Source organism: Eumetopias jubatus, unplaced genomic scaffold (genome assembly GCF_037043125.1).
Source record: "Eumetopias jubatus isolate StellerSeaLion01/CBP00866 unplaced genomic scaffold, mEumJub1_p1.0 scaffold_10, whole genome shotgun sequence".
Classification (NCBI taxonomy): domain Eukaryota; kingdom Metazoa; phylum Chordata; class Mammalia; order Carnivora; family Otariidae; genus Eumetopias; species Eumetopias jubatus.
Window position 1 is genome coordinate 93,078,672 of NW_028274816.1, and position 26,193 is coordinate 93,104,864.

The following is a 26,193-nucleotide window of genomic DNA, read 5'->3' on the forward strand; positions in this document are numbered from 1 at the left end:
CCCGCCCTAGGACAAGATCATCAGCCAGTCAGCCAGGTGACTTTGAAGGCAGAGTTCTTCAAAAACCCCAGGGCAGGGCCAGGTTGGGCGAGAAGAGGTCAAGGTCAGCCAGAGATGGGCTCAGGCCAAGGTGGGAAAGCGCAGGTGTTCACACACAAAAGGCCACCTCTGCCCTGCTCCCACCCCGGGGGGACTCAAAGACGAAGCGGACATTTTGAAAAATATAAAATTTTAATAAAGGCTACATCTCTTAATTACAATAATTATTGTACCAAGTAATTTTCCTTAAATGAACTCTTTATAATGCATAATTTACAGTATAAGTAGAACAAAATGCCATGGCAAAAGTCATTGAGTACAAGACTTGTAGTAAAAAGGCATAAAATATATTTATACATAAACCCCTTTCAAAAAACAAGGGAAAGTTGGAGCCCTCAATATAGGGCGACACACGGAGCGGCACACCGTGCAGGTACAGGTACTGTACTGATTTCAAGTCAAGCACTAGAGATAGTGGATTAATACTCTTCTGTTGTACAATATATACAGACGTATAGTACAGGTAACAATGGCCAAAACAGAATGTACAGATTAACTTAACACGAAAACCCGAACGTCAAAATGGAGGTGTCTGGAGGAAAGGGTGCTGCTAGGTCTTCCCACAACTGTCCGCTTCTTTGCAGGGCAAGGGGGGAGGGGTGGTTGCTTCCAGAACAGCGGTGGTCCAAAGACTAGTTAAAAAAACCAACCAAGCAACCAACCAAAACTCCAAGGAGTTGTTTCAATGCAAGCACAAGTTGAACTCCAAGGTTCTGGCGGGCCTCAGCCACTGGGAACTGGGCCTTGGTGGGGAGTTAGGAGTTACTGAGGAAATCTGGGGTCCCCAAAAGGAGGCTCCCTCCCACCCCACAATGGATCCCATCCCACACGATGACCCCAAATGGCGGTGATGTTGCAACATAAATCACTCCTCAAGACCTTTATGACAAAATAGAGCAGCATAGGAAAAAAAAAATGCACCAATTTTCTGCGTGTGTCAATGGTAGGGCACCATTTTAAAGTCTATCTTCACTTGGAGAAATGCAGGGCAAAGCATAATTAATTCCCCTTTTAATGAAGAAATCATTAACGCGCCCCTAGCTCAACTCCCAAGTTTGGACAGGACAATTAAAACTTCCCCTCTCCCCCTACCGTGTTTAAAGCAGCATATCCATAAACTGGGGACGGGGGTGGGGAATCAATTGTTCAATAAATAGCAGTAAGGATTCCTGTTCAGGTAAGCTATACACAGTTTCTCTTAGTTTATGGATTTCAGATCCCTAGGCGGTCATATATTATGTATGGCAGTCTCTCAAATACAGTCAGCATCTTCAATAGCCAAGAGTGGTCATGTTTTTAATAAATAGTTCAGGCTTTTCTTATCTCAGTACCCAGCTCGTGAATAATGAAAACCAACCTCCCTGCCCTCCCCACCCTCCCCACGTGGCCGGTGGCCAATTCTTCCCGAGCTTTTTGTCTTCTTCATTGGTTTAGTTTTCCTTCAAAATGTCTCGTCGCGGTCCGTCACGGCCAAGGCCGGTGGCGCGGGCGGTGGCCCCGCACCTGCGCCGGGGCCCGACCCCCGAGGCTCAGTCGATCCTCTCCACCTTCCCCAGAATCCTGCCTTCGTACATGGGGAGCACCGCCTCATCGTCCCAGATCTCCTCAAACACAGCTCCACAGGCAAACTCGTCGCTTGCTTTTTTGAAGTAATACCTTAAAAGGAAAACCCAAAGAGCGTCTTGGTGAAAAGTGCGTTTTCTACTTTGCTTAGGAGAAAGGTGATGTCACCACAGAGGACGGAGGGGTCCTGGGGGTTCTGCCGCAGCAGGTGTGCATGTGAACCTCTTGGCCGCCTCTGATCTGCTCCGGCCGCCAGGGCGCAACCAAGCGGCCTCCCACCTGCAGTCTTGGGCCCAGAATGCTGCCCCCTCCCCAACACACACTCTGCGGAGAACAGCTGCCTGCTTCTTCCTCCCCTCATGGGGAGGGCTGTGGGGCTTGGGAAAGGCAAGGCACACCTGGTCCATTTGCAGCAACAGTCGGCGGGGGGGCTCCTCCAAGAGGCCCAGCCACCCTGAACCCGGAGAAGTCTGTGGAAGGCTCACACGTCTTCTGTCCTTCCCACCCTGCAGCACCCACAGGCCCGCTCCTCCGGCCTGTCCCTCCCACAGCCATGGGGACAGGCTGCTTCCCTTGCTGGCCGCGGCAGGAGGCTGGCCAGCGCCATCTTGCTTCCCAGGGTTGCAGACAGCCCCGGCCCCAGCTACTCTCCCCTCTTCTCCCTGTTCCCCCCCACCCCACCCCACCCCACCCCACCCCTCCAGGGTCAAACACTAAAGACCCTTCTATTATGCCCCTTGATTAAAGGCTCCTTTTATCCCACCCCAGACTTCTTTCTTCTAAGGCTGTTTAATTGTGTGGACGCAAATGACCGGCCTCTCTCAGGAGGGCCACATTCAGAAACAACTGCTGTCCTCCAGGCAGGCCCACTCCCCGGCCCCTTCCTTCGCCAGCCCCTTCCAGGGAGACCCCTCAGACGGATTAAACTCGCCCCTGCAAGCTGTCACCTTCAGCCAATAAAGGCCACTCGTGGAGGGAGGGTCCCGGTCCTCTGGGGGGAGGAGGACAGCTCTCTCAAAAAATTTGTGTCTCAGGGTTACAGTTGTTTTTTTCTCTTTTTCATTTAAAAGGAAAAAAAAAAAAAGAATTCCCCTCGGTTAGAGCTCAACTTCTTTCCTCTTTAATGAAAGGAAGCCAAATACTTTCATAGGAGATAAGGCTAAATAAAGTGAACCAGCTGGGTTTAGTCAAGGTTCCTTGTTGTTAGTGTTCCCAGCTGGGCCACAGCACCAGGGTGAAGGGCATGGCCCAGACGGGGCAGCGCGGAGAACGCCTCCTATCCAGCGGGTTGGGGTACTTGGGGAGCCCGAGCAGGGACGGGGAGGAGCACAGCACACGGGACCCCGGACAGTGGCGGGGGGAGGCCCCTCCTGCTACGAGGCTCCAATTCTGACGCCACCCTCGGTCGTGCCCCTCAGCCCCCCAGCTCCGACCCCTCGGCTCTACCAAGTCGGGCTTCCATGGCACCCCTGAGCACACACACAGTGACCTTCTTCAGAACTGTAACCTCTTCCAGAGAGGAGAGAGGCCACATTCCCTCGGCCCCGGCCCCAAGACTTCAAACGCACTGCGCTGCCCTCATCTTCTCCAAGAAACGGGCTTTTCCACTGCAACATGCTTTATGTGGCAAACTGCGCTTTCTTCTGACATCTGGCATCAATAGCGTCTGGCACGTCTGGATAGACTGTCCTCCTTTTGAACCCCTGCCATGTTGAGATTACTCAGTGCAGCCCAGGTCCCCCCACTCCGCGGCCCCATCCTCGCTGGGCTTTTTATTGGGGGGTAGGGAGAGCACGCGGGAAGACAGGGCACCACCCCCGCTGGGAGGGCCAGGCCTGGCACCCGGTTGCCTCCACGTGCCCGCTCCGGCCGGAGAGCCAGTACAGAGAGATAAGACGGCTGGGAAGGGTCTGGCCACAGCCTGATCCAATCAGTAAAGAATTTGAGAGTCAACCATTTGTGCAAGTCTTTGTGCATTAAAGGGGAGGCCGGGGCTTCAAAGCCAGGCTTATTAAGTGTGCCTTAGGAAAAAAAATCAGAGCCAGATGTGGCCGGAGTGGCTGAGCGCGAAGCCCCCCCTGCAGCCTCCACTGGGCGCTCCAGAGCCCTTCTCCCCTGAAGGTCACCTGCAGTTCCACTCAAAGTCCAGCCGAGTCAAAGCTGAGCTCAAAATGAATCCCTGGAGGGGCACACTTGTGTAATTAGTTTCACCTTGTGTCTGTTCAAGATAAAAAAAAAAAAGAAGAAGAAGAGGAAGAAGCAGCAGCATTAGGAGCCAGGCCTGCTCCCCAAACCCTCGGATACATTTTCAGAATCGTCTCTGCCCTGGTGTCAAATGGAAAGCTCTAAAGCCCAGCTCCACGCCCTGCTCCTCAGTCACTTACAGGGTCTGAGCCCCCGAGCCCCAGCCTTTCCCTGCAGAGGGATCACTCTGGGCCCCTGGCCCAGCCAGCTCCCAGGTGGAGTGGCTGGGAGAGCCTCAAGGGCCTGCTCCAGAAGGGATGGGGTCTCGGGGCCTTAGAGGCGGGCTTCAGGGGCCGGGGCCCACCTGGCTGGTCGCTCGTGCTATTAGACCTCTCCCCTCCCATCTCGGGCTCGAGGTGGGGCGGGTTGGCACCTTCTGATCACCGACTGTGCCCCTCCTTAAAGTTGAGTGCGCGGCACCTCGCGTGCCCCTCCCTGGTCCTGCACACTGCAACCCGAGATACGGCTGGAGCAGAGCCCACATATTCCCTTGGGCGGAAGGCCATCAAAAACGAGCAGCTAGGACTCTGGATAAACGCAGGTGGAGTCATCACCCCACCCACGTTCAGGGGGAGGTGACCAAGAAACGGTCCCCGCTCTAGAATCCTCTCTGGGGCCCTAGAAGACCAGGCAGGTGTCTCCACCGCGCAGACAGGGAGGAGGGCTGGGGGGAGGGCGAGTGTCCAGCCCCGGCCAGTTGGTGCCCACGCATGCGGCCTGCCCCCTCTCTGTTACGGACGCAAGAGCATTTCTGCTTCACATGACCCGTTCCACACCGCGAGGCAGCTCTTCACGGAGAAAGGCTGAGGAAGGAGAATGCTGTCTCCATTTCCAGGCCCTGGCCTCTGCCCTTCCCCAAGCCTTCAGTGTGGACACTCTCTCCTAAGACCCAAGCCTCCTCATCGGTCGGTCTGTCCGTCCGTCTCTCCCTGACACACACACCGCTCTCTGCCTTTCGGGAAGGGCCTCAGTGAGATGGCCCAAGCCCAGCTCTCCTGGTCAGGCCCCCGTTCTCCTTCAGAGTCTCGTTCACCTGGGTAGAAAAAGCCCATCCAGGTCCCCCCAGAGCCCTCCCAGCGGTCTCCCTGCTGCTGCTGCTATTTCTGTCGGTGGCGAGGGGAGAGAGGAAATGAGAAGTAACAGAAGCGCCAGGCAGCCCAATGGCCTCCCTGAGCGTCCCCTGAGCCCCCTCCCGATGGCCCCTCCGGGTCTGGCCAGGCCAAGGAAGCAACTCTGGCTCTTGGTTCTGGACAAACAAAGTGAGGAGCAGCAAGAAGCCGCAGGGCTCTTACCTATAATTTCCCTTTTTGCTGAGCTGCTCTTTAAAGTGGCCCAGGGTCAAGCTCTGAGCCTTCAGCATCCTCCTGTATGGAATTTCTTCTCCACAGAAAAAGTATGTGACGACCAACTCGCTGGCCTGGAGTGCGTGGACCCCCGCCAGCTTCTTTGGCTCTTTGTGACTGAGAAGGAAGATGGAATGCAACAAGTTCAGCATTTGAAGGCGGCAAGCGCACACACCACACACACGCACGCAGGCTCTCGAACACGTTCTCCGGAGAGAAAGCAAGTCTGCAGCTATGAGCTCAAAGGGGGCCTGGGTGTGGGCCCCCACTCCCCCCCTTCCCATGTCACAGAGGCAGCTACTCTGGGGGCCCAGAGTCCAGGTCCTCTGCATGGGGCACCAGGAAGGGACAATCTCCTTTGGGCTGTACACACTGCTATTGTTCCCCTCACTACCACCAAATGGGGTCTCTTTCGGGATGGCACAAGTGGGGTGCTTGCCAAGGAAGCAGCAGGGAGAAGCTGCCACAGAGCCATGGGTTCACTCAGCCCAACAAGGGAATGCTGTAGAGACAAACCCAGAGCATCCCCTGGACGGCATGGATGCCAGAGCCCACTGGGATGGTTAGCGCGGTCATTTCGACCTCCCTCGTTTATTCCGAGTTTGCAGAGTGGCTTTAAATTAAAAAAAAATGATAAAAAAAAAAAAGCTGCAGGCCTTTAAATATGACTCATTGCTCAAGATGAACGAGCAAAGGAAGAAAAGTTGAATTATTTAGACCATTTTAGGCCCCCGTAGCCGATTTCTTTTTAAATACATCATCCTGGAATTCAACGGAGCCAGGCTTCTCGGCCCACTTGGCAAGAGCGTAACCTTATGGAAAGAATCATGGCATTACTGGGGAAGACACGGCGCTCTCCCCAAGCAAAACAACAAAGACTGTCCTCGGTCTCTGCGGTGATGGAGAAGCACCTTCCTGCTCCGCGCGACGACACGTTTCCAACTTGCTAGCTCACAAGCTGACTGAGGGCAACGTTTCCACTCGGGGTTGGGGACCCCCTTTTATCCATCTGCTCACAGCTGCATGTCTCAGCTTTTGAGGAGTGTGTACCCGGGAAGCCCGGGTACATCGTACCCCATCGTCCCTTCAGGAAGCAACACCTGTTGTCCAAGTCACAACGCATTTCCCAGCACGGGCAGGGTTCCAAGATCCTGATTTATGGCCAAGATCCTGATTTATGCAATAGCTGCGTTTACTGTTCCTAGTGGCTACTGTTCAAATCAAGGGGATTTTATGTACCAGGAAAAGTTTTCACAAATCCCAAGGCCAGGGAGTCAATGTCCTGAAATATAAACCATGAGGGGGCTCTCAGCAATGTCAGGTAAAGACACTCACTCTTCGGAAGCCACGCTGGGGTTGGAGAAGGGCGCGGCTCCCGTCTGACCAGTGGCCGAGTGGTTCCTGTCCCTCTGCTGACCGCCTGCACAGCATCTGAAGACACAGCAGAAGCGGAGAACGGAGAGTAAGGCAAGTGGGGAGCAGACAGAAAAGCCAAACACTCTGGGCCCTCACCATAGACCCAACTTCCATCCACGGGGAATAGCCATCCTAAGCCCCCTGGGAGCCTGGGACGGGGCGACGCCAGCCCAGGCAAAGGGCCGAGGCCCTGGATCTGCCATCTGCCATTGCCCCTTACATGCTCATCTACCCAGCCTTGTGCGATTGGGGCATTTTTAAGGAACAGATGAAAATTCACTCTCCTCCCGGGCCTGCCTTGCCTAACAAGCAGATCCTGGCTGGCTCTTCAGAACAAACAGAAGTAAGTAAAAGGAACCACTTCTAGCAGAGGGGAAGGAGACGCGCACGTGGCCAGAAGCCGTCCCTCCTCCCTGAGGAGCGCTCGGGACCCTCACCTCCGCACCGCGACCACTCACCGCTGCTTCGGGGGCTTGGACACCTCAGCCAGCCGGCGGCAGGCCTCCTCCAGCTGTGCCAGCGTGTTGGGCGGGGCCAGGGGAGGCATCGCAGGGTCCTGGGTGAACGGGTGGGCTCGGGGGGCAGAGCGGGGGTGCCCGTTGCTGCCCCCCAGCAGGTGGTGCCGGCCGGCTCGCTCGGCTGGGGACGCACGGGCGGACTCCAAGGGGTAAGCCTTTTTTGTGCTTTGGGCACTGAGCAAGGAGGGAGAGAGAGAGCAGAAGGAAAGAAACTGGGTTAGAAAAACTGGAAAATGTGACTTCAGTAGAAACTTCTCTATCCTGCCTTCAGAGAGAGAAGAGGAAAAAAAAAAATGACCCTATCATCACATGGACAGGGGGCGGTGCCAAAACAGGGCATTTTTGTGGTCTGCTCAGTCCGACGTTTACCGTCAAGACGGCAGGAGCAAACGGTCCCATCTGTTTTCGGCCGACTGCAGGAACGGCCATCCCCACAAGACCTCCGCGGCGGCGGGTGCTGTTTACCTAGGGGGCTTGGGTTTGCTCTGCCGCTCGCTCTCCAGCATCCACTGCCAGACATCCTGCGACCTGTCTCCTTCCTCCCCGGGAAGCTGCAGGGCCCCGGCTCCGCCGGGGGCCCCTCCTTCCCTGGCGGGCAGGGCCAGGCCCGGCTCCACGCTTTTCCCATTTCGCTTGGGCAGGGCACTGCCTCTGTTGCTGTGGGGAACCAAGAACCACACCCAGCCCAGAGGCCCCCGTTATAGCTCTGGGACGCCTCGAATCCAGACAGGTCGGCGAGTGGCGGGGTGACACGAAAGACCCATGCACCTGCTTCCCCTGCCCCGCCCCCTCCCCCCCGCCCCCGCGCCCCCCTCCTGGAAGCTAAATGCCTGTGACCTCTGAACCGCCCCCCCCCCCCAACCTCGCACCTGCCCGGGGCTCTGGGTGGGAGAGAAAGCCCCACGGGGACGCTCTGGTCCGCCCGACACTCACCCAAACTGCTCGGCCTGCACGGGCTCCAGAGCCTTGGGGTGGCTCCTGCACTTTGAGTAGCAGTAATAGCCAGCGCCCCCGGGACAGAAGCAGCGCACCCTCTGTGCGGCCTCTGCCTCCATCTCCTCCCTGGTCTTGGGGAGGCCGTGGTGGTGGATGTAGTGGTGGTGGACATGCTTCGTCGTCTGCTTGGTCACGAAGCCCCTGGCTCCGAGGAGGGGGCAACCGGCCTGTGGGGCTGCCACGGGGGGCAACTTGCCCCCGGGCGGGAGCAGGGGGTGGTGCTGCTGCTGCTGCTGGTGGTGGTGGTGGTGGTCGGGGGAGCGGGAGCGGGGGCTGTAGCGGCCCACGCCTGGAGACTGGCAGCCGGGGGTCTTGAGGACCCTGGACAGGTGGTCGTCCAGAATGGTCTGCGGGTCCTCCTCGTAGCTGCCAGAGGGCAGGAGAGAGAGGGGGTGCGGGGCAGGCCCCCCGTCCCTGGGGCTCAGCGCCAGCTCGGAGGCCTCCTTCTCTTCATCCTGGAGGGGGAGGCGGCAGAAGGGGCAGCGGCCGGGTAAGCAGGAGGGGCCGGCCCGGGCTGCCAGTGGGTCAAGGCGAGGGGTGGCGTGCGGACGCGGGGACTGGGGAAGGGCCAGGGCCCGGTGCTACCTCTCGGATCTGCTGCAGGCGCTCCTCCAGGCTGTGGCGGCTCTCCAGCTCCAGCTTCAGCTTCTCGAGCCTGGAGATGAGCTCGGCCGCGAAGGTGGCGGGCTCCACGGGGGTCATCTCCTTGGGCAGGCGGTGGGTTCTCTATGGGGCACGGGGAGGGAAGACATGAGGCATGTTAGGCGGGGCCGGCGGCGCCTCCGCCGGAGCTTCCCGGGCCTGGCGGCCTCGGCCCTAGGTACAGCCCCTGCCGCACGGACGGACAGACGGACGGACGGAGAGCGGCAGGCACGGCGCCCGGGCTGCTCAGGAGCTTTATGCGCCGGCGCCGCGGCCTCACAGAGAGCCATGGTCCCCACCAGCGTTCGCCTTGGGCAGGAGCAGTTGGTCGCGCTCCGAGAGGCCCCGCTTGTTCTCTCTGTGGTACGACCAGCCCATCAGGAGCTACTCTGAAGTAGAGAATCTTCAAAGACTGTTGTCAAACATCAAAAAAAAAAAAAAAAAAAAAAAAAAAAAGCAGCCTTCTGCGGTGGGGAGGGGAGAGGGACCAACTCAAGGAATAAAAAGTAGAGTCTAAACAGAAAGGGAGCTGGAAATTTGAAAAAAAAAAAAAAAGATTGGAAGGGAGGTGGGGGCAGGGGAAAGAAAAGGGGGGGAAAAAAAGGGAGTCACACGGCCGGATCAGAAGAAGTGGTAATTTATTTCGTGGCCGCACACTGCGCACCTTTGAGGTGGTGTTGTCTCAACACTGTCCTAGATCTGCCCGGCTCTCTGTGCCCCTCCTCCCCGGCTCTTTGTACAGAAAATGAAGGAAGATGCTGCGGGCTAGCAGCAGAGCACCGCTGAGCTGGGCTGCCTGAAGCTGGTCTATCAAGGGAAAAGGGAACATCTCCAAATCAAGTACAGAATATAAAAAGGCATGGAGGGTGCCTGCCAAAAGCAGCAAACAGAGGACTCCCACCACCCGGCTCTCCGTCCTCCGCCAGTCCTCCGGCCACTCCCTCCCCTCGGTTGTCGGCTTCCTCCTGCCTCAATTTCCCTCTTGCTCTGCCCTTTCCTTCAGCATGGGTGGGCGGTGGCACAAAGCCGACCCGCAAAGGCCCGTGTTCCCCCTGCAGCTGAGCTGGGCTCACGATGGCGACCAGCAGCCACTGAGCCTGGAACTGCGTGGTGGGGGGGGGGGTAGAGAAAGCCCAAGCCCCCCCCCAGCCCCCCCCCCCCCCCAGGAGCCGGCTGCTCTCATGCAGGCTGGCTCGGCTCAGCCTGGATCAAAGCGCTGCCTTTTGGAGAAAGTCGATTTGCACACCCCAGGACAAAATCATCTAATTTACAAGCTTGGGCAGTAGAACTTTTATTCACACACATACTCCCCTGCACCCCCACAGCCCTGCCCAAAAACACTTGTATCCTCAATACTGCTGTATTTGCGGGGTAATATTATTGAGGTGGGGGATGCTGAAGGGCCCCAGGAAAGCACTGTAATATGCTAAATTTTCAGACCAAGTCAAGTCCTCCCCGGACTGTGTCAGGGGCTTTCAGAGGGGAGCTGCTCTAGTGAAAACAATCCAGTAATGCAACATGGGATTAGCAACTGGGTGTGTTAATTTTCTGAACGCAACATCACTGATGGGCCAACTGAATTCTCAGAAGCCGGCCGGAAGGATTCGTGAGCGGAGATGCCGCTGGAAGCTGGGCACTCTCCTCCCCTCCCCAAGGAACAGTGTTCTTGCAATCTTGGATGTCAGTGTATGGCAAGAAGCACAGCTCCTAAAACACAGACGAGGGGGCTCTGCTGAGTTTAGAGGGCCACATGCTGGCTGCCCTCCAGGACTTGGAAATGGAAGAGGAGATACCAGGAAAGGATCTTCACACCAAGCTGGCCTCTCATGTCAATCACAGGGGGAAGCTGCTCATGAGATCCTACCTTCCAAAGGCTTCATTCATTCAGCATTCATTAGGTGGAGATTCAACAGGAGGTTCTAAGGCCAAGTTCTGGGGTTGGGAACGGACAAGACGGGACAGCTGCCCTCCAGAGCTTGGGAAGTCAACAGGAGAAACGTCCCAGGGATGCAATTTCCCTTCTGCGGGAGGCAGAGATTCCTCTAGCCTCCTCATTTGCTGATTCAATCAACACGTTTTAGTAAGTGCCTGTTACGAGCCAGCCACTGTTCTAATTGCTGTGGACAGGGCATTTCACAGAATAGACAAAACTCCCTGCCCTCGGGGGGCCTCCATTCTAGTGGGAACCCATGGAAGGAAGCACAGTTTAACTCCCGCCATTGCTTGGTTTCTGGAAGAGAACTGCTTTGGTCTCTTTTTTGAAAAGAATTTTCTTTTTTGAATTGAGAAAATGTAGAGGTTCAAGTAGGTCATCTTGAGCTTCACTCTGCTCAGCATCACACCCCAAGGAACCAGGTAGCACCTCTTGCCTGGTTCCTCCCTCTCTTCCCTTTCCCCTAGAACACCCCAGGCACTGCTGCTCCTCTTGCCGTAGACCTTCCCCCTCCACCTCCCATTCCTCTTCTGCAAGATTCAACATGGCCAAAAATACCTGCCTTCCCCCTCCGGACTATACTCACCGGGAAATGAGGTAGAGACACTTGGCCATTGGCCTTCACACTGCGATGCATTTCTCTCTGGAGCTGTTTCTTACTCCCCACACGGTAAGGAGGGATTCCATCTCTAAGGGAAGGGAAAAGACAGAACCCACAGCCTCGCGAGGATGCTTCCAGCGAGATCCCACCGACAGATGGGGCCCTTGCACGCCTCCATGCATGTGTGCCCCCGTCCTGGGCCCTATGGCTATTCCCAAGGGGAAAGACCAATCCAAGATCAAACTGCCAGACCCTCTGCTCATCAATCACCTCTGTCAACTTAGCTCCCTCTCAGATTCAGGATCGACAGCTCGGAAAGAGCTTGGTAAGCTCCTCCCTCAAGCTCTGCCTTTGGAACTGGCTACATTCTAGCCAGCCCAAAGTGAAGGCTCCCCATTTTATCTTACAGGTAGCCCAAGCAGGAGAACCTGAGGCCCCTTTGGTCCTCCTTACAGTCGACTGTACTGCCCCAAATCAGGATGCCAGGGCCTTCTGGAGCACACCAGGGCAAAATACCACAGGAAGAGGAACCAGGCCCACAGAACGCCGAGCCAGGCATTAATGAAGGGGTGCGTCATTCTCCAACAGTCAAGCCCCCAACTCTTGCCAAATGTCTTCCTCTTATAAATCAGCCAAAAGAGTATCTTTGGGCTCCTTCCTTCCCTTGCCTCCAAACCCTGCCACCCCCCAAACTAAGGAATTCCCAAGGACACATGACCAATGTGGGCATAAAGAGAAAGCCCCTACTATGTGGCACTCCAGGCAATTTCAAATATTTGAGTACCGACTATGTGAGACCTTGTTCCAGGTGCCGGGTGAGACAGCAGTGAAGGAAGGGGATAAAAATGCAGAAGACTGCCCTCACAAAGCTTATATTCTAATGGGTGGTTAAGTAAGAAGCGGAAAATATCAAAGCAAAATCTATAGCATGTTGGAAAGTGGTTAAGTACTGGGACAAAATACAGGGCAGGAAATGGGAAGAAAGGATGGGGTGGGGGTGAGAGAGTTCCAGTTTAACATGGTGGGGGCTACCAAAGAAGTCCTCGCTGCGAAGGTTACCTCTGAGCAAAGTCCTGCAGGCAGGATGAGCCCCTGTGTCCTTCATCATTGTATTCCAAAAAAAAAAAAAAGAAAAAAAAAGGAAGCAAGTGGAGGAGGTAAGAAAAGTAAAGGAAAGCCTCCATCCACCCCAGCTTGTCTTTACTAAGACATGACCTGGAGTTGCCATGATTTTTTTAAAAAAAGAATTTTGTGCTTGAAAGCAGTCAAATGGTCAAGGTGTGACTCTTTTCCCACTGCTGTCCCTCCTAGAGGCCACTTATTGACAAAAGCTTCAGAGTTCCAACATTCCCACAGTGAATCATACTTGGAGGCTGTAAATATTGAAATTAGGTATTTGGTTATTTCCCTTTTCCTGGCGTTTTGTTCATCACAGAGTGGAAGGAAGAAAAACATCTTTGGCTCACCAGCCGTGGGTGAAAATCAGCAATTTCTAAAAATACCCAGGAGCAGCCAGGGGTAACTGGTTGACCTCTAGCTCCTCATCTGTAACGCCCTAGAATTCCAAGTGGCTGCATTTTCCAGAAATCTGTTGACCTAAGCCAGATCACTGGGCCACCATGGGGATGATACAGATCATGGTCAGTCAATACATCCGGGAGGTAGGTCAGCCCAAGTCTGGCTAGGCATTAGCACAGAAAGGATCATTTTATTGAGGGTACAGGGGGAGAAAAGGGATCAATATCTAAAGCAGGGGGTGCCTGGGTGGCTCAGTCGGTTAGGCGCCTGACTCTTGATTTCGGCTCAGGTCATGATCTCACAGGTTGTGGGATCAAGCTCCGCATCGGGCTGCTCACTCAGCGGGGAGTCTGCTTGAAAGAGTCTCTCCCTCTGTCCCTCCCCCTCTCCTTGCCTGTGTGCTCTCTCTCTAAAAATCAATAAATAAACCTTTAAAAAAATATATATCTAAAGCAGGAACATACACACGAGGGTGAGTCCTGTCCCAGAAAAAGGTCAAGAGGGCCTGAGATAGCACACCAGTTGACTAGTACAGGCTAAGTCTCTCACAGCCTCCCACTCACTTGACCAGGCCCTCAAAAGCCAGGTAGGATAAAAGCTTCTAAGTCCAGAAACTTACTGAACCACCTGGTATATATTTACCAAACCTCAGTGTTTTCACCTTGGGATCACCTACAAGATGGAAGAAAAGTGGGTGCTCACGAGCATGCCTGGCTTGACCAGTAACCAGATTCCACATCAGGGGCTGAGTCCAACGTGAGGCTGCCCGCCCCGAGGAATGTGTTCCCACTGTCGGTCAGACACATGTGACATATAATCCAACTTCATCCCAAATTCACCAAGTTTTACAGACGGTCAGAGACCCGCTGTGGCTCTCCTGGGGTCGATCAGTAGCAGTTAGACCCAGGATCCAAATCTGAGCCACTGCCAGACTCCAGAACAGGTGTCCTTAACTCAGCAACTTACCCTCCCACCCCGCCGGGAGGAGCCAAGCTTCCTGAGGGTCCGGTTCCTAGGCCCTGTGAAATAACATGACATTCTGAAGGGGCAAATGGAAGATTTGGGGAAAATTCTGGAACATCCTACCCCACCACTTGGTACTCACCGGCTATGGGGCATGCCAGGTGGTTTCCAAGGCACAGTGAGGATCCCCTTTCCCTTGTCTCTTGCCCAATGTTCATGGTGGGGTGAGGGTGACCGTGGGGGTGCCCCAGGTTGGGTCTCACACTGATCTAACCAACTTCCGTTGCCCCAGGGCTGCCCCATGAACAACGTCCATGCCCTTCTCCTCACCAGCAACACCTCTGCGGACTTCGAAAGAGTGGCTGGCCCCTGCCCCAGGGCTCTTCCTGACAATCTTGGGCGGGCAGTAGTCAAGCCCCCCATGGACTTCACTGTGACGCAGGCAAAGCTTGAAGAGTCCTACAGGAGTTCCCCATCCATCTCCCCCAAGACTCTGTCCTCAAGTCTCTACAGCCTCTTGCTCTTCCCCTTTCCACCCAGATGGAAATCAGTGGGAAGGTTTTTATACCTCTTTTGCTTTTTCCATACAAAGCAGAAGAAAGGAGAGAATTGGGGAAGTCCGTATAGAAAGGGGGAGGCAGGGAGAAGCAGGCGCCTGGCCGACTGAAGGTGAAAGAAACAAATGATTTCGGTAAAGGAGCCAAGTGCAGGACAGGAGACCTGTGACCAGGGCCGAGAAGACACGGCTCAACCTGCAGAGGCTCAACAAGGCGTTATTTAACAGGTGCCTTCATGGAAACAGGGCTTTACCTCCCCACCAGCCAAGAATCTTCTTCCAAATAGCCACGTGTGCCAGACGAGGGCCACTCTTCCGACTCAGGCTCTCGAACTTTACGACCCGCCTCCCAGACGCTCAGCACGGCGAGCTGCCGAGCGCCGGAGCTTTGGTCCCCGTACGGTCCTCCTTCACTTACAAGCACTTTAGCTAACAAGCCCACTGCTGGGCCCGGCTGTGTACCGGGGAGCACTGGTTTTGAGGCGTGGACTCCGCTTTGCTGCCATTAGAGCCAAGCCAATTAGCTTAGCCTTTGGACTCCGCTGGGCCCAGCCTAACCTGAGCGCCGTCCTCCCGAGGCTTAGCAGTAACCGACTCCCTCACACACGTGTCCACTCCCATTCCCATCTGGCAAGCACTCGGAAGGCAGCCTCTGATCGCTGCCAACATCAAAAGCCTGGTTTTGTAAGATCAGATCAGATCTGAACTTCACCTGGGTGCCTTCCCTGGTGCCCAGAGTAAACCCATGAATAAGATATAAGGAAATACAAGTAAATAAATAAAAGAACCCGTGCCACCCTTCCGCAGGAACCTCGAGGAAGTATCTGGCGCTGGTTTTGTGATACCCGGAGAGGGAGAGACCTCCACGCCAGGCCGATCCTGACTCTGAGAGCAACTTTGCACAAAAAGAGAAGCCCGAGAGACGCCCCCTGCGTCACAGGCATAGCTTCCACGCTTCCTGGCTGCCCCAAACACAGGAGCCACCCTTGGGCAGCGCAGAACCTGCTGTTTGCCATGGTTTCTGCCCCCGGCTGCATCCTCCTGGGCCTGATGCCCTGGAATGGCCCCATGAGCCTCTGCGCCCAACACTCCAAGGGACTGGGCCTTAGGACTTGGCTGGAGTCTGGCAGCTAACTTCCCCCCCCCCCCCGGCCCCCACCCCCAAATAGAAAGTGATTTCTTCTGAGAAGGCAAGTTTCAGACTAACAGGCTCATAAAACAGCGTTCTCAGAGGCCTACTATGAAGGCCGGAATCCCCAGGCAGCTTTCACAGGCTTTTTACTTAGCGGGAAAACAGAAGTCAGCAGTGGGCTTTGGGAGAAGGCAGGGATTTCTTTCGAGCCCCCGCCAACTCTGACCCTCCAGGCCCCCCGGCGCAGGGCTCCCTGGAACAACCGAGCGCAGGCCGGCCCTGCCCAGCTTCTACTCGGGCCGTCTTGCAAAGGCCCCCGGGACTTAATTGGTCCTGTCGCAAATGGGACGATTGCTTCCCGGGCTTGTGTCTAATGAACTCCAACCTTCTGGAGTCTATTGAAGGCCGCCTGTGACCCCTTCTCCCCCTCCCCGGCTGGGTCCCCTCCCCAGCCCCTGGCAGCCCCCCTGGCAGCCAGAGCCGCCCATTGTGACGGGGGAAAAACAGCCAGGGCTCTTTTCATGCTTTATGGGCGCTCCCATTCACTTGTTCAAGGAAATTTCAAAGGGGCCTGCTACCCTCTTATCCCCGCTAAGCTTCCCCAGAAGAACAATGGGCTGAAAGCGGTTCAGTTCAGCTTTTCATCCCCCCACACACTTTATTTCTCGCCTGCTCCGTGCTCTCATCTGTGCGAGGCCATAGGCAGAGCTGTGAAGAGGGGCCTAATCCCGGCCCTGGGATTCCTGGGTGACCCCCCGACACTGGGTAGATCACACACAGCCAGGGCCAGCCGGCCAGAAAGCGGCTCGCCCAGCCCGGGCTCTCGGTGCACGCCAAGCCTATGGGGCGGGGGCGGGGAAGGGCAGGAGGGCCCAGGCCAGGGGCCCCCAGGGCCTGGCAGCCCAAGACCCACAGGAACCCCAGCCATCCAGATGATGGGCTCTTATTCCAGAGACCTCTTTGTCCCCACTGTGGTCTGCAAGAAGCAAGCTGCCCTGGACAACGAACTCCGGAGAGAGGAGGATCCCACACTGATTGAGAAATTCGCCCCGAGTTGGTATGAACCTGCCTGAGTGGGTACAGCTGCACCGGCCGCTCAGGATAACCTGCCCACTTGGCCGGGAGAAGGCTCCGAGACCCCCAACACTGACGCCAAGAAGGTCAGGCCCAACACTGAGGCCCAGGAGCTCCGACCCTTCCAGGCGTGCTCCCTCAGCTTGATGTCCTGGTTTGCCCACACCCATCCAAGGCCGCTGACAACGCTGAGGTCCTGCCACGCGGGACCCAGGGGTACCCAGTGTGCCCCAAAGAGAAAGCGGCACATCGAGGGGCTGGCCCTTTTCGGTCTCTATAGCCATGTGGACTTTACTGGCCCCCGCCCTACCCCGGCGACCTAGAACAGCTGACTGGCCAAGGTAACTCCCCCAACCCTGGACAGGGGCTAGCCGGGGCTTCCAGTCCACAAATGTCTTAGCTGATGCAGGAAGGGTGAGAACTTTAAAGTCATCTCTAAAAAGAAAAACTGAGCAAGTTCTTCTGGGAAGGGAATAATGAAGGGAGGTGGGGGGAGGCCAGTGCTGGGGAGAAGTTAGAACTTCTTCCCTCCTACCCTTCCCCCAAACCATTAAAAAAGAAAGCAGTGTGATTCCCTAATAAATAAAAGAAACTCAAAGTGGCTCAAAGGTCTCATTCTCAACTGGTCCTCCCCACACCTCCTGTTGGAGATGTTCATGTCTGCGGGGCGGGGCGTGACAGGCCAAGGGTAAGGGCTTTGAATGAGAGCTCCACCCTCCTGCACCAGCACTGGGTCCCACTGTCCCAGCTGTGAAAGTCACAAGTGACCGCCTACCTTTCTGACTGGGTCTTGTGAGGCTCACACACATATGGGGACTCTACACCCAAGTTAACTCATCATGAATCCAGAACAATGCCTCAATGGTGGGGACCGCAAGGGCCTGAAAGCCAGCCAAAAACAGTCTCTAAGAAAACCAAACAGAAGCCTTACAGTCTTAACTACATTTGACCTAGGAGATTCACTCAACACCCTCATTCCAACCCAACTGACTCTCCTTTTACTCAAGACGCTAAGACTCCCCTCCCCACTGCCACGCAATCCAGATAGAAGCTAAAGGAATGATGTTGCTAGAAGCGAGCACACAGACAGGAGCAAAACAGGACAGCAGAATGACCAAGAGAAAAAAGAAGAACCATTTTTAAAAAGTGGGGGTGTTGCCAGTATGTCTGTGGAGGGGCAGACAACCTTCCACGGCCTTGTATGCTAGGAGGTAACACTACAATATAGTATGGAAACAGATCTCGATAATGACTGAGATCAAGCAATAAATGATGCCTAATACTATTCAATTAGAATAGAACAAAAAGGTATTATTTTAAGGACTGTGACCATCAAAGGGTAATTTTTCTCAAGTATGGACAGAAAACTAACTTCCATGGAACCCCGCATTTCTGCATGTTGGATGAAAGAGGTGTACCCTTATTCTGTTTCCATTAATGCCAAAATGCTCTTCTTGTATTAAAATGGAAACTGTCACCTTGTGGCTCTCTCCCTTTACTGACAGGGGGGTCTGAGATAACACAAGGAAAGCCACTGGGAAAACCAACAGTAGAATCAATCCCAAACCAACCTCATCAACCTCCCTTCCAACTGGCTCCATGCCACAGGCCAAAACACAGGATACTGGCCAACAGAAACCAGATCATTTCAAACGAACTGGAAGAAGAGATGGTCCAGTGTGAGGATCCTAAAAGGAACAAACTCTACATACACCATTAATACATGGCTCAGTGGGTTTGCCTTTCAAAACTGTCCCCTTGGCAAAGGCGATTCCTATGGCAAACACACCTGTGGAACATCTTCAAAGACCATTTCCAGAGCGGTAGTTCTCAACTGGACGTTGCATGAGCTCCTGGGGGACTTTTGCCCAACCCCAGGCTTCACCTCCCTTGGCTCTGAATTAGAATCTCAAAGGATGGAAAGAGATGGGGATACCCCGGCTACACACACACACACACACACACACACACACACACACACACACACCCTTAGATGAGACTCAGGGAGAATGACACACACACACACACACACACACACACACACACACCCTTAGATGAGACTCAGGGAGAATGACACACACACACACACACACACACACACACACACACACACACACCCTTAGATGAGACTCAGGGAGAATGACACACACACACACACACGCACGCACACACACACACCCTTAGATGAGACTCAGGGAGAATGACACAAACACACACACACACACACACACACACACACACACACACACACACCCTTAGATGAGACTCAGGGAGAATGACTGTTCTCCACCCAGAGATCACCACTGCATGACTTCAAACGTGACAGGTGGGGACCACACTTATTAGTTGTGAACACTGAGTAACATACAGAATTGCGAAATCACTATGTTGTTTACCTCAAACCAATAGAACACGGTGTCAACCATACTTCAATAATAATTTTTTTTTTTTTAAATAAAGGAACAAACTCTCAGTATGCCAGATGCACTTGTCTTCAAAAGATCCAAGATCAGACGACTTTGGAGAGAAGCCCTACTTAGCGGTAGAACCTGACACGGAGCAGGCACTCCGCCAACACTTAGTGAACGGACTGCTGTCCACCTGAACACTTCCACGAGGGAACATGATGTACATGGACCCAGAGAGAACTCTGGGTTTCTGCCCCTCACCTTCAATGCCTCTTCCTTCAGAAACAATGCACACAAGCCCTTCCCACGCCACCCCGTCTCCCACCTGCTGGTTCTGCAGACTGGACACCTTGGGGTTCAGGACCAGCCATGCACTTCTATCCAGGGAAGAAAGGCAAAAGGACAACCAGAAGATGGCTTTCTAAACTCAGAACCCCGTCGCCCTCCCAACCCTGCACCGCAGCGCTGGCACACTCCCCTCCCACCAAGCAAATGTACGTACACACCCGGATGGGGTTTGTGAAGCCAGCAGAGGAGGGCTGAGGACTCTGCCCAGCTGGCCGGGTGGGTCACACTGCCAGCCATATACATGATGGGGACACCAAGATACTTACACGCTACTGTCCGTCATGGACATGGAATCATCAGTCAGTGCATCGCTGGATATCTCGCTATCGTTGGCGCTGGTAGCTGGCGCAAAGACATAGCCAGAACCTACATGGTATGGATTAACAGGATCGCTCCTCTTGAAGGACCTGCAGGAAAAGTACAACAGCAGTGCATCACGGCTTCGCACCAGGCAACCCGGGGACAAGCGCGGGCATGATCCCGCCGTGTGTGAATGCCAACCTGCTGCCCGGGGCCAGTCGCTCATCTGGGCAGACAGCTGGGGCTACTTAAGGGAGGGCAGCTGAGCCACCAGCTCACCCTGGGAAGAAAGCAGGCTCGGTTCCCCTGCTGCCCAAGGGCAGGTCTGCCAGGGACAGAGGAGGCCACAAGCAGCCCAGGGGATCCTGCCAAGGGCTAAACACACACTCAGATGGAGGAAGGCACAGGACTCTGTTCTAGGAGGGGAGGCTATCAAATCAAAGAGGAGAGTAACTCTGTAGAGGCGAAGGAGTCTCCCTCCCCTCCACCATATCCAAGCCTGCACTAGAACACGACGGTTTTAGGGCCCCAAGAGGTCTTAGGCATCCAAACTCCCCATCTGGGGTCTGTGAGCATAGTTCCAAGCTTCAAGCAACCCAAGGCCTGGCATCGCCTTCTCATTTCCATCTCGGGCCCAGGACACTGGATGGAGGGGACAGAAAAGCTCAAGATGAGGTTCAGGACTTGCACCCCACCTGGAGCTGGGCCTCCACTGGGCCCTGTCCCCCCACCCCACGCCAGGCTAGGCTAAGATCAAGACCAGCTGGATTCAAATGAGCAGCAAAGCTGTCTCAAAGGAAGGCCCAGGCCTTTCCTCCGGTGTCTCCTGCCCTTTGTTTCAGTGGCCTCTGCCTCCCCATTCTGCCCTCCTGATCACCTCCCAGAGCCACCAGTGTGCCTGTCCCCTGCTGGGCTGCATTCCTCCTGTGTCACCAGCCAAGGACGTTAAGTGGGGGGAGGAGGAGGAGGGGGCCACTGTGGTTGGCGGGCTCCAGGAAGGGGCCCGTCAAGCCCGAAGTCAGAAGAGGCCCCGCTGACAAAGACCCCAGCATACTCCACTGGGCCGACCGCTCTAAGCCCACAGCAAAGAAACCACCTGGGGTGAAGGGGAAGGCCTAGAAGAGAGAACCCACTCCATCAGGCCATTGCACAGGTCTCTTAAGATGGCGCTGGGGGTGGCAGATGAAAGGGACTCATGAAAGGTCAAAGCAGCCTCTACATGCCATCGCCAAGCTCCTATGCAGCTCCTCTGTGGGTAGCACGGTGCTGGGCTCTGGATGGGCCCCGCCTGGGTCTCTGGTCTCCTGGCACTAGTGGCCTGGTCACCATAACGGGGGGGGGGGTGTCACTGGGAAGGCACGGGCTCACAAAGAGGGGCGCGCCTTCATACACATCACATCCTCCCGAGCTTGCAGCCACCTGGGGGAGGAGGTGTCCTGGGCATACCTCACCAGAGCGCCTGGGGTGGCCCCACAGGACAGCAGCCTGCCCGAGTCAATACTGGGGGTCATGGCAAGACACGGATTTCTTTGGCTTTCATCCAAACTCTCTCTGCCTCCTAATAGAGACCAGCCTCAAAGCGTCAAAACATTCTAGCAGCATGTGGAACCCAGGCTGTGCCACCAGATTGGATAGGAGGAGGGTTGGGTGTGGGCAGGAGCCGTGGCTACAGTTTGGTGTGAGGGCCTCCTCGGAGGGCAGCTGGGATGGGAAAGCCGGGGACGAGTCAGGCCCCATCTCTAAGGCCTACACTCCAGACAGAGTGAGAACACAAACGAGGAAAGTTACATCCAGAGTCTGAACGTTTTAGGGCCAGAACGAACCTAAGCCAACCTCCTCAGTTTAGAGATGTGAATAAAAATCAAGAGTTGCCTTAGACAAGACACTCAGTAGAGGCAGGCTCTCTGTTTTGTTTTGGGCGCAGCTGCACCCTCAGCACATAGTAGGTGCTCAAGGGACGTCTACTGCCCAGTCACCTTGCAGCCTCACAACGGTGGCAGGAGGCGCAGAGCCCCAGGTGGGGACCAAAAGCCTTGCCAGAGGCCACCTGGCTGGAGACGTGGCCACAGGGAACCCACATCCAGACTCCCATAGGAACTCGACGTCAGCAGGGACCACGATGCTGTTCTACTGAGCTAGACTAGAACATAAAGCCAGATGCTGGAAATGGCCTATGGGCACAGAATCGACCAGAAACTGCAAATGAGGAATGTCCTACTTGAACCTGTTGAATACCTTGGACCGGGTGACCTTGAACTGTCCTTGAGACCCTGGCCCCGTCTTTGGTGTAGAGGGCAAGAAGTCTCCCCACCTCCCAGATATGCTGTTCCATGAGGCCTCAGCACTGGTCCCGTGTCCTCAATATGGGATTTCCAGATACCCAGGCTGGAGAGAGAGGAGTCATGGGAGCAAAGGAAGGGCAGCTGACTTTTTCTGAGAGAGGAGATGGGAGGAGGGATGACTTAGTAAAAATGTGTCCTCGTTGATAAGGGAAGTCAAAAGGAAAGAGAAGATGGCCGTGGCTGGCGTTGCCACTAAAGGCAGAATGAGAGGAAATGGGCTTTTAAGTCTGAAAGAAGAAAAGCACTGCCTGCCGGTCCGAGGAGACCCATGGAGTAGATGAGGTTACGGACTCACCCAAGTCTTTAGAACAGTCCAAAGTTCCCCGCTCTCTGGGGTGCTTGGGCCAGGTTGCTGCCGCAAAGCAGGGCGGGCGAGGAAACTTCTCCCGGGTCCCCTCCTAGCTTTCAGAAACCCGGTGGTAAGAAGGCGCCCTAAGCCCTTCTTGGCAGGGACAGGCATGGGGAGGCCGAGCGCTGGTGCCGGCTTAGCTCCCGGCCAGCAGGGGGCCACGGTCAAGGCACCGCCTCCACGGACATGGGGTGTCCACCTAAAAAACACCCGGCTCCAACATGGCCATCGGCAGGAAATTCTTCCATTCTCCGAAGAATCAAGGGCACCGTAATTTGGGGAGTTACTAGTAATCCTCCAAAAAACCAGCTGCCGAGGAAAACAGAGCTGTCCGGGGGGCTCTTCGTTCTTCTGCGGTATTCACCGTGACTTATCGTCACGCGGCGTTGGGGTGTCTACGCCTCGAATGCCCGTCCTGTGCAGCCAGACTGGAAGCTCCATGAGGGCAAGGACCTGGTGTGTCTTCTCTGCGAGCGGCTCCCCAGTTGGTGGAGCGTGGCAGAAGCTCTAGGCTTTGCGGAACTTCCTTAAAAGACCTGGGGCCATCTGATGGGTGGCTGAAAAGTGTTTTCGTCTAAGAGGCATTCGTACCAGATCAAAAGGGCCCAGGGGCCCTAAAGAGCATTCAGACACTGGCTGCTGTCTCCGTGGTAGTCACTCAGTGGCCAATGTCCTGAAGTCAACCACTTCAGGGAGCAAATGACTCAGTAGAAATCCCTCCTCCCTCCACAACCAGAAAGACACCGAACTCAAATCCCGTGTGTGCTCACAGCTTTGCACTCCTTGGAGTGGATCACAAAACACATGGGTCCCAAAATAAACCTGTCCTCCCTCGCTTCCAAAATAGAGGGCTCCCTGTGTGACCAGTCATTAAAAATGGAATATACTGCCCTGAGCTCGCTTGACTGCAATAAAGCATTCGGATTTTCCTATAATCGTAACAGAGGAGGGAGGACAGAGCAGAGGAAGGAGGCAGGGTCGTGGAGAGAAACAGAAACTCAATTTTTAAGAACCCGGAATGTTGTCAAAATCTCTACACGATTTTAAGAAAATGGATTAGAGCTCTTTTCTTGTATCTTAAAAAAAGAGAGAGAGAGAGAGAGAGAGAGAGAGAGAGAGAAACGACCATGCTGGAGTAATTGTACCCAGATGCTTTGATTATTTTCTTCGGGACTGTTGTGCTCCCACAGTTGCTGCAAGGATTTTAAATTCCGACAGAGAGTCGAGGCCTACGGTACTGATTCTGAACTAGGCAGGCATCCACAGACCTCTGTTTGCAACGTCCATGTGCAAAGAGCTTTCGGCTGTCAGGTAGCAGAGGCTCCTGGCAAGACCTTCAGGGAAGGGAAACTGTTTGCTGGCTTTCCGCCCCCCCCCCCCCAAGCTTATTCTTCTCTCTTGTCTTGATGCCAGTGCTATGGCCCCAGCCCCCTCCCCATACACCAGGGCCAAGCCGCCCTACGGACAGCACAGCAGACCTGACCTTTGGGGCCTCCTTCTGGGCCCCCTCTCCAAACAGTGCAACTTGACAAGTATTTGTTTCTAAAGCTATGCGCTTAGGGCTTGCCAAAAGCCCTCTGACAATGTGCTCCAAAGTCACTGCCCAAAAGGCAACCTTCTCCTCAAGAAGCATCTTCTAAGGCAAGATGGGGGGGGCGGGGTGGGCGCTCAGTGAGGGGTCCAGCACTCAGGTGGCCCTGGGCAGCTGAGCCATTAGAAACAGGCCAACTCTTACAAGTGCATTTTTAGCAAAATGCCTTCCCCAGAGACCCCAGCCTCTAACCGGAGGATACCGCTCCCAGCATTCTCTTTCCTGTGGCATCATTTTCTTTGATAACTGAAGCCAAGCTTGATTCCAGTGGCTTCGCACAAAAACGGGCCTCCTCAGCGAGCTCTTTCAGAGAACAGGAAGCACTTGGAGCCGGCAGAGGGCCATCTGCTAGGCCCGACTTATGTGAAGGGAGACCAGAGGAGAGGGGGTGCAACGGGAGGCAGAGGAGACCCGCTTGGCAGAGGATGGCACCAGGGCCAGGGCGGACAGGGAAGGACGCAAGGGAGCACTCTGTGAGCCCAACACGGTCTCCTTCCCAAAATACATGCCGGGCTGAGCTCCTAATCCCACAGCCCCTCCACATACACCTCGACACTGTGTCTGCGTGCTGGGGCTCTGACACGCGCTTCTACCAACGGGTCACGCCGGCTCTAAGTTATTTATAGAGCCCATCAAAAGCCCAGGCATCCCACTCAAGCACTCACAAACCAGGGCCCTTCCCTCCGAGGATAATTCCTGCTCTTCCGTTCCAACTATTTATATTAAACCTGACACCAAATCAGCGAGGACACAAACAAGTCATTAAAAAGGAGGCCTCCTCTGAGTGCCCAAGGTAAACACAGGGCTTGGAAGACGGGCCAGCGCTCCTGGTACCCCGCTGCCAAGGCTGCCCCTCCACAGCTAAGGCAGGCAGACCCCCCCTGGGCAGGACTCGAGTGTTCGGGCTCATTCATGTTACCAACTTCTGAAGGCCATCCTATCTGCCACGTACCTTGCCTGATGAGTGAGTGTAGTGGAAGGGGAGGCAGACCTGAACGAGCTGGATGGGATCCCTACATCCCAAGAGCTGGCTGAAAAGACAGGCTTCAGTTAACACCCAGAGAAAGTGGAGGCCTGGGAAGGCGGGCGGACCACTCTAAAACCTTACAGGGAGTACGGGCGAGAAGCCGAGAGGCACTCTCCGAAAGTGAGACCCTAACCTGCCTGCCCTTTTCACATATCCACTCCTTATCATGATTAAAGGATACGAATTCTAATGCTTTACAAGTGTTCAGAACATTTTCCTTTACGCAGGGCTTTCACGCCCATTATTTTGATCCTAAGAGCAACCACCTATGACATGAGCAGGAGGGATGGTGACCAGTCATCGTACAGAAGGACACGTGGGGCTCAGAAAGACTTCCACCCAGGTAGTGATGGGTAGACAAGGCTGGAACCCAGGCCTTGGAATAATCTGGGACACCTCCAAATACACCCTATGTACACTTGAAGATCCTGCGTGTTCAGATGAAATGGGATAGGTCCTAAGTTCCCTGTGATGACGCCCAGTTAAGACGTGCGGGCTCCGCGTAGTGCAGGTAAAATACTTCATTGCAATCCAACAGTGCGAAAAAGCGCACACAAATAAGAGCATGGCGACTCCAGGGGCGGATGAGAAGGTGTCACCTATAGATCAACGAGGCCCACAGTCCACAACCAAGAGGGCAAGCACTGGAAACACAAGGGATCTCTGGCCCCCGCCCCCAGGATCTCAAAAGCTTCACAAGAGTCATCTCGGGGAAAGTTTAATCCTCGTACTATCCCAGTGGAGGCCTCTGGAAGGGGGAGGGGCACACCCAGGCGGGCTCTCTGCTGCCCACCCACAAAGGGGAGGGGTCGCAGCAGGCTCCGGCCTGGGAGCACTTTCTCTTCGGTGATATCCCAAACCACACACAAACCCCGGACAGTGCTGCTGACAAAGGGGACACTGTTCACAAAGGGGGCACTCTGGGTCCTGACCCTGGGAGACACAGAAGCTCCACTGTCGGAAAGCCCCTGGAGTGGCAGCCTTACCACAGGCCTTAAGTAGTCTCAGCTACGGGCTGCCAAACTGGAGAGCAAGGAGACCAGCACACGTTCACCAGAACATTCACCTAAATGTTACGAGGCAGAAGCAGCAGGTGCCCGGTGACTGCCCGGCCCAGTATCTTGAGCCAGAGGCTTAAAGATGCTGAAACAACTCCTTTCACGTGATCCTCTGCTTCCTTTCAAAAGCCAATCAAGTTCCACTTGGGTGTAGACCAGATGTCTGAGTGTG

General features: G+C 54.9%; 1 protein-coding gene across 4 annotated transcripts in view; it reads right to left on the reverse strand.

Annotated features, from left to right (window-relative positions):
• Positions 1-212: 212 nt before the first annotated feature.
• Positions 213-26,193, reverse strand: part of AXIN2 (axin 2) — a 28,040-nt gene continuing 2,059 nt past the window's right edge. Inside the window, exons 2-11 of one of the 4 annotated variants that reach the window (XM_028112481.2) lie at positions 19,621-19,761; positions 11,341-11,443; positions 8,765-8,905; positions 8,117-8,634; positions 7,649-7,840; positions 7,124-7,357; positions 6,585-6,680; positions 5,199-5,366; positions 3,789-3,880; positions 1,678-1,755 (exon numbers count right to left, since the gene is read on the reverse strand). In XM_028112481.2, coding sequence (XP_027968282.1) covers positions 3,829-3,880; positions 5,199-5,366; positions 6,585-6,680; positions 7,124-7,357; positions 7,649-7,840; positions 8,117-8,634; positions 8,765-8,905; positions 11,341-11,443; positions 19,621-19,761 — 1,645 coding nt within the window. In that variant the 3' untranslated portion in view covers positions 1,678-1,755; positions 3,789-3,828. Of the gene's footprint in view, positions 1,756-2,760; positions 3,881-5,198; positions 5,367-6,584; positions 6,681-7,123; positions 7,358-7,648; positions 7,841-8,116; positions 8,635-8,764; positions 8,906-11,340; positions 11,444-19,620; positions 19,762-26,193 lie in introns of those variants that run through there. The other 3 variants (XM_088028177.1, XM_028112480.2, XM_028112482.2) reach the window with 3 other exon arrangements.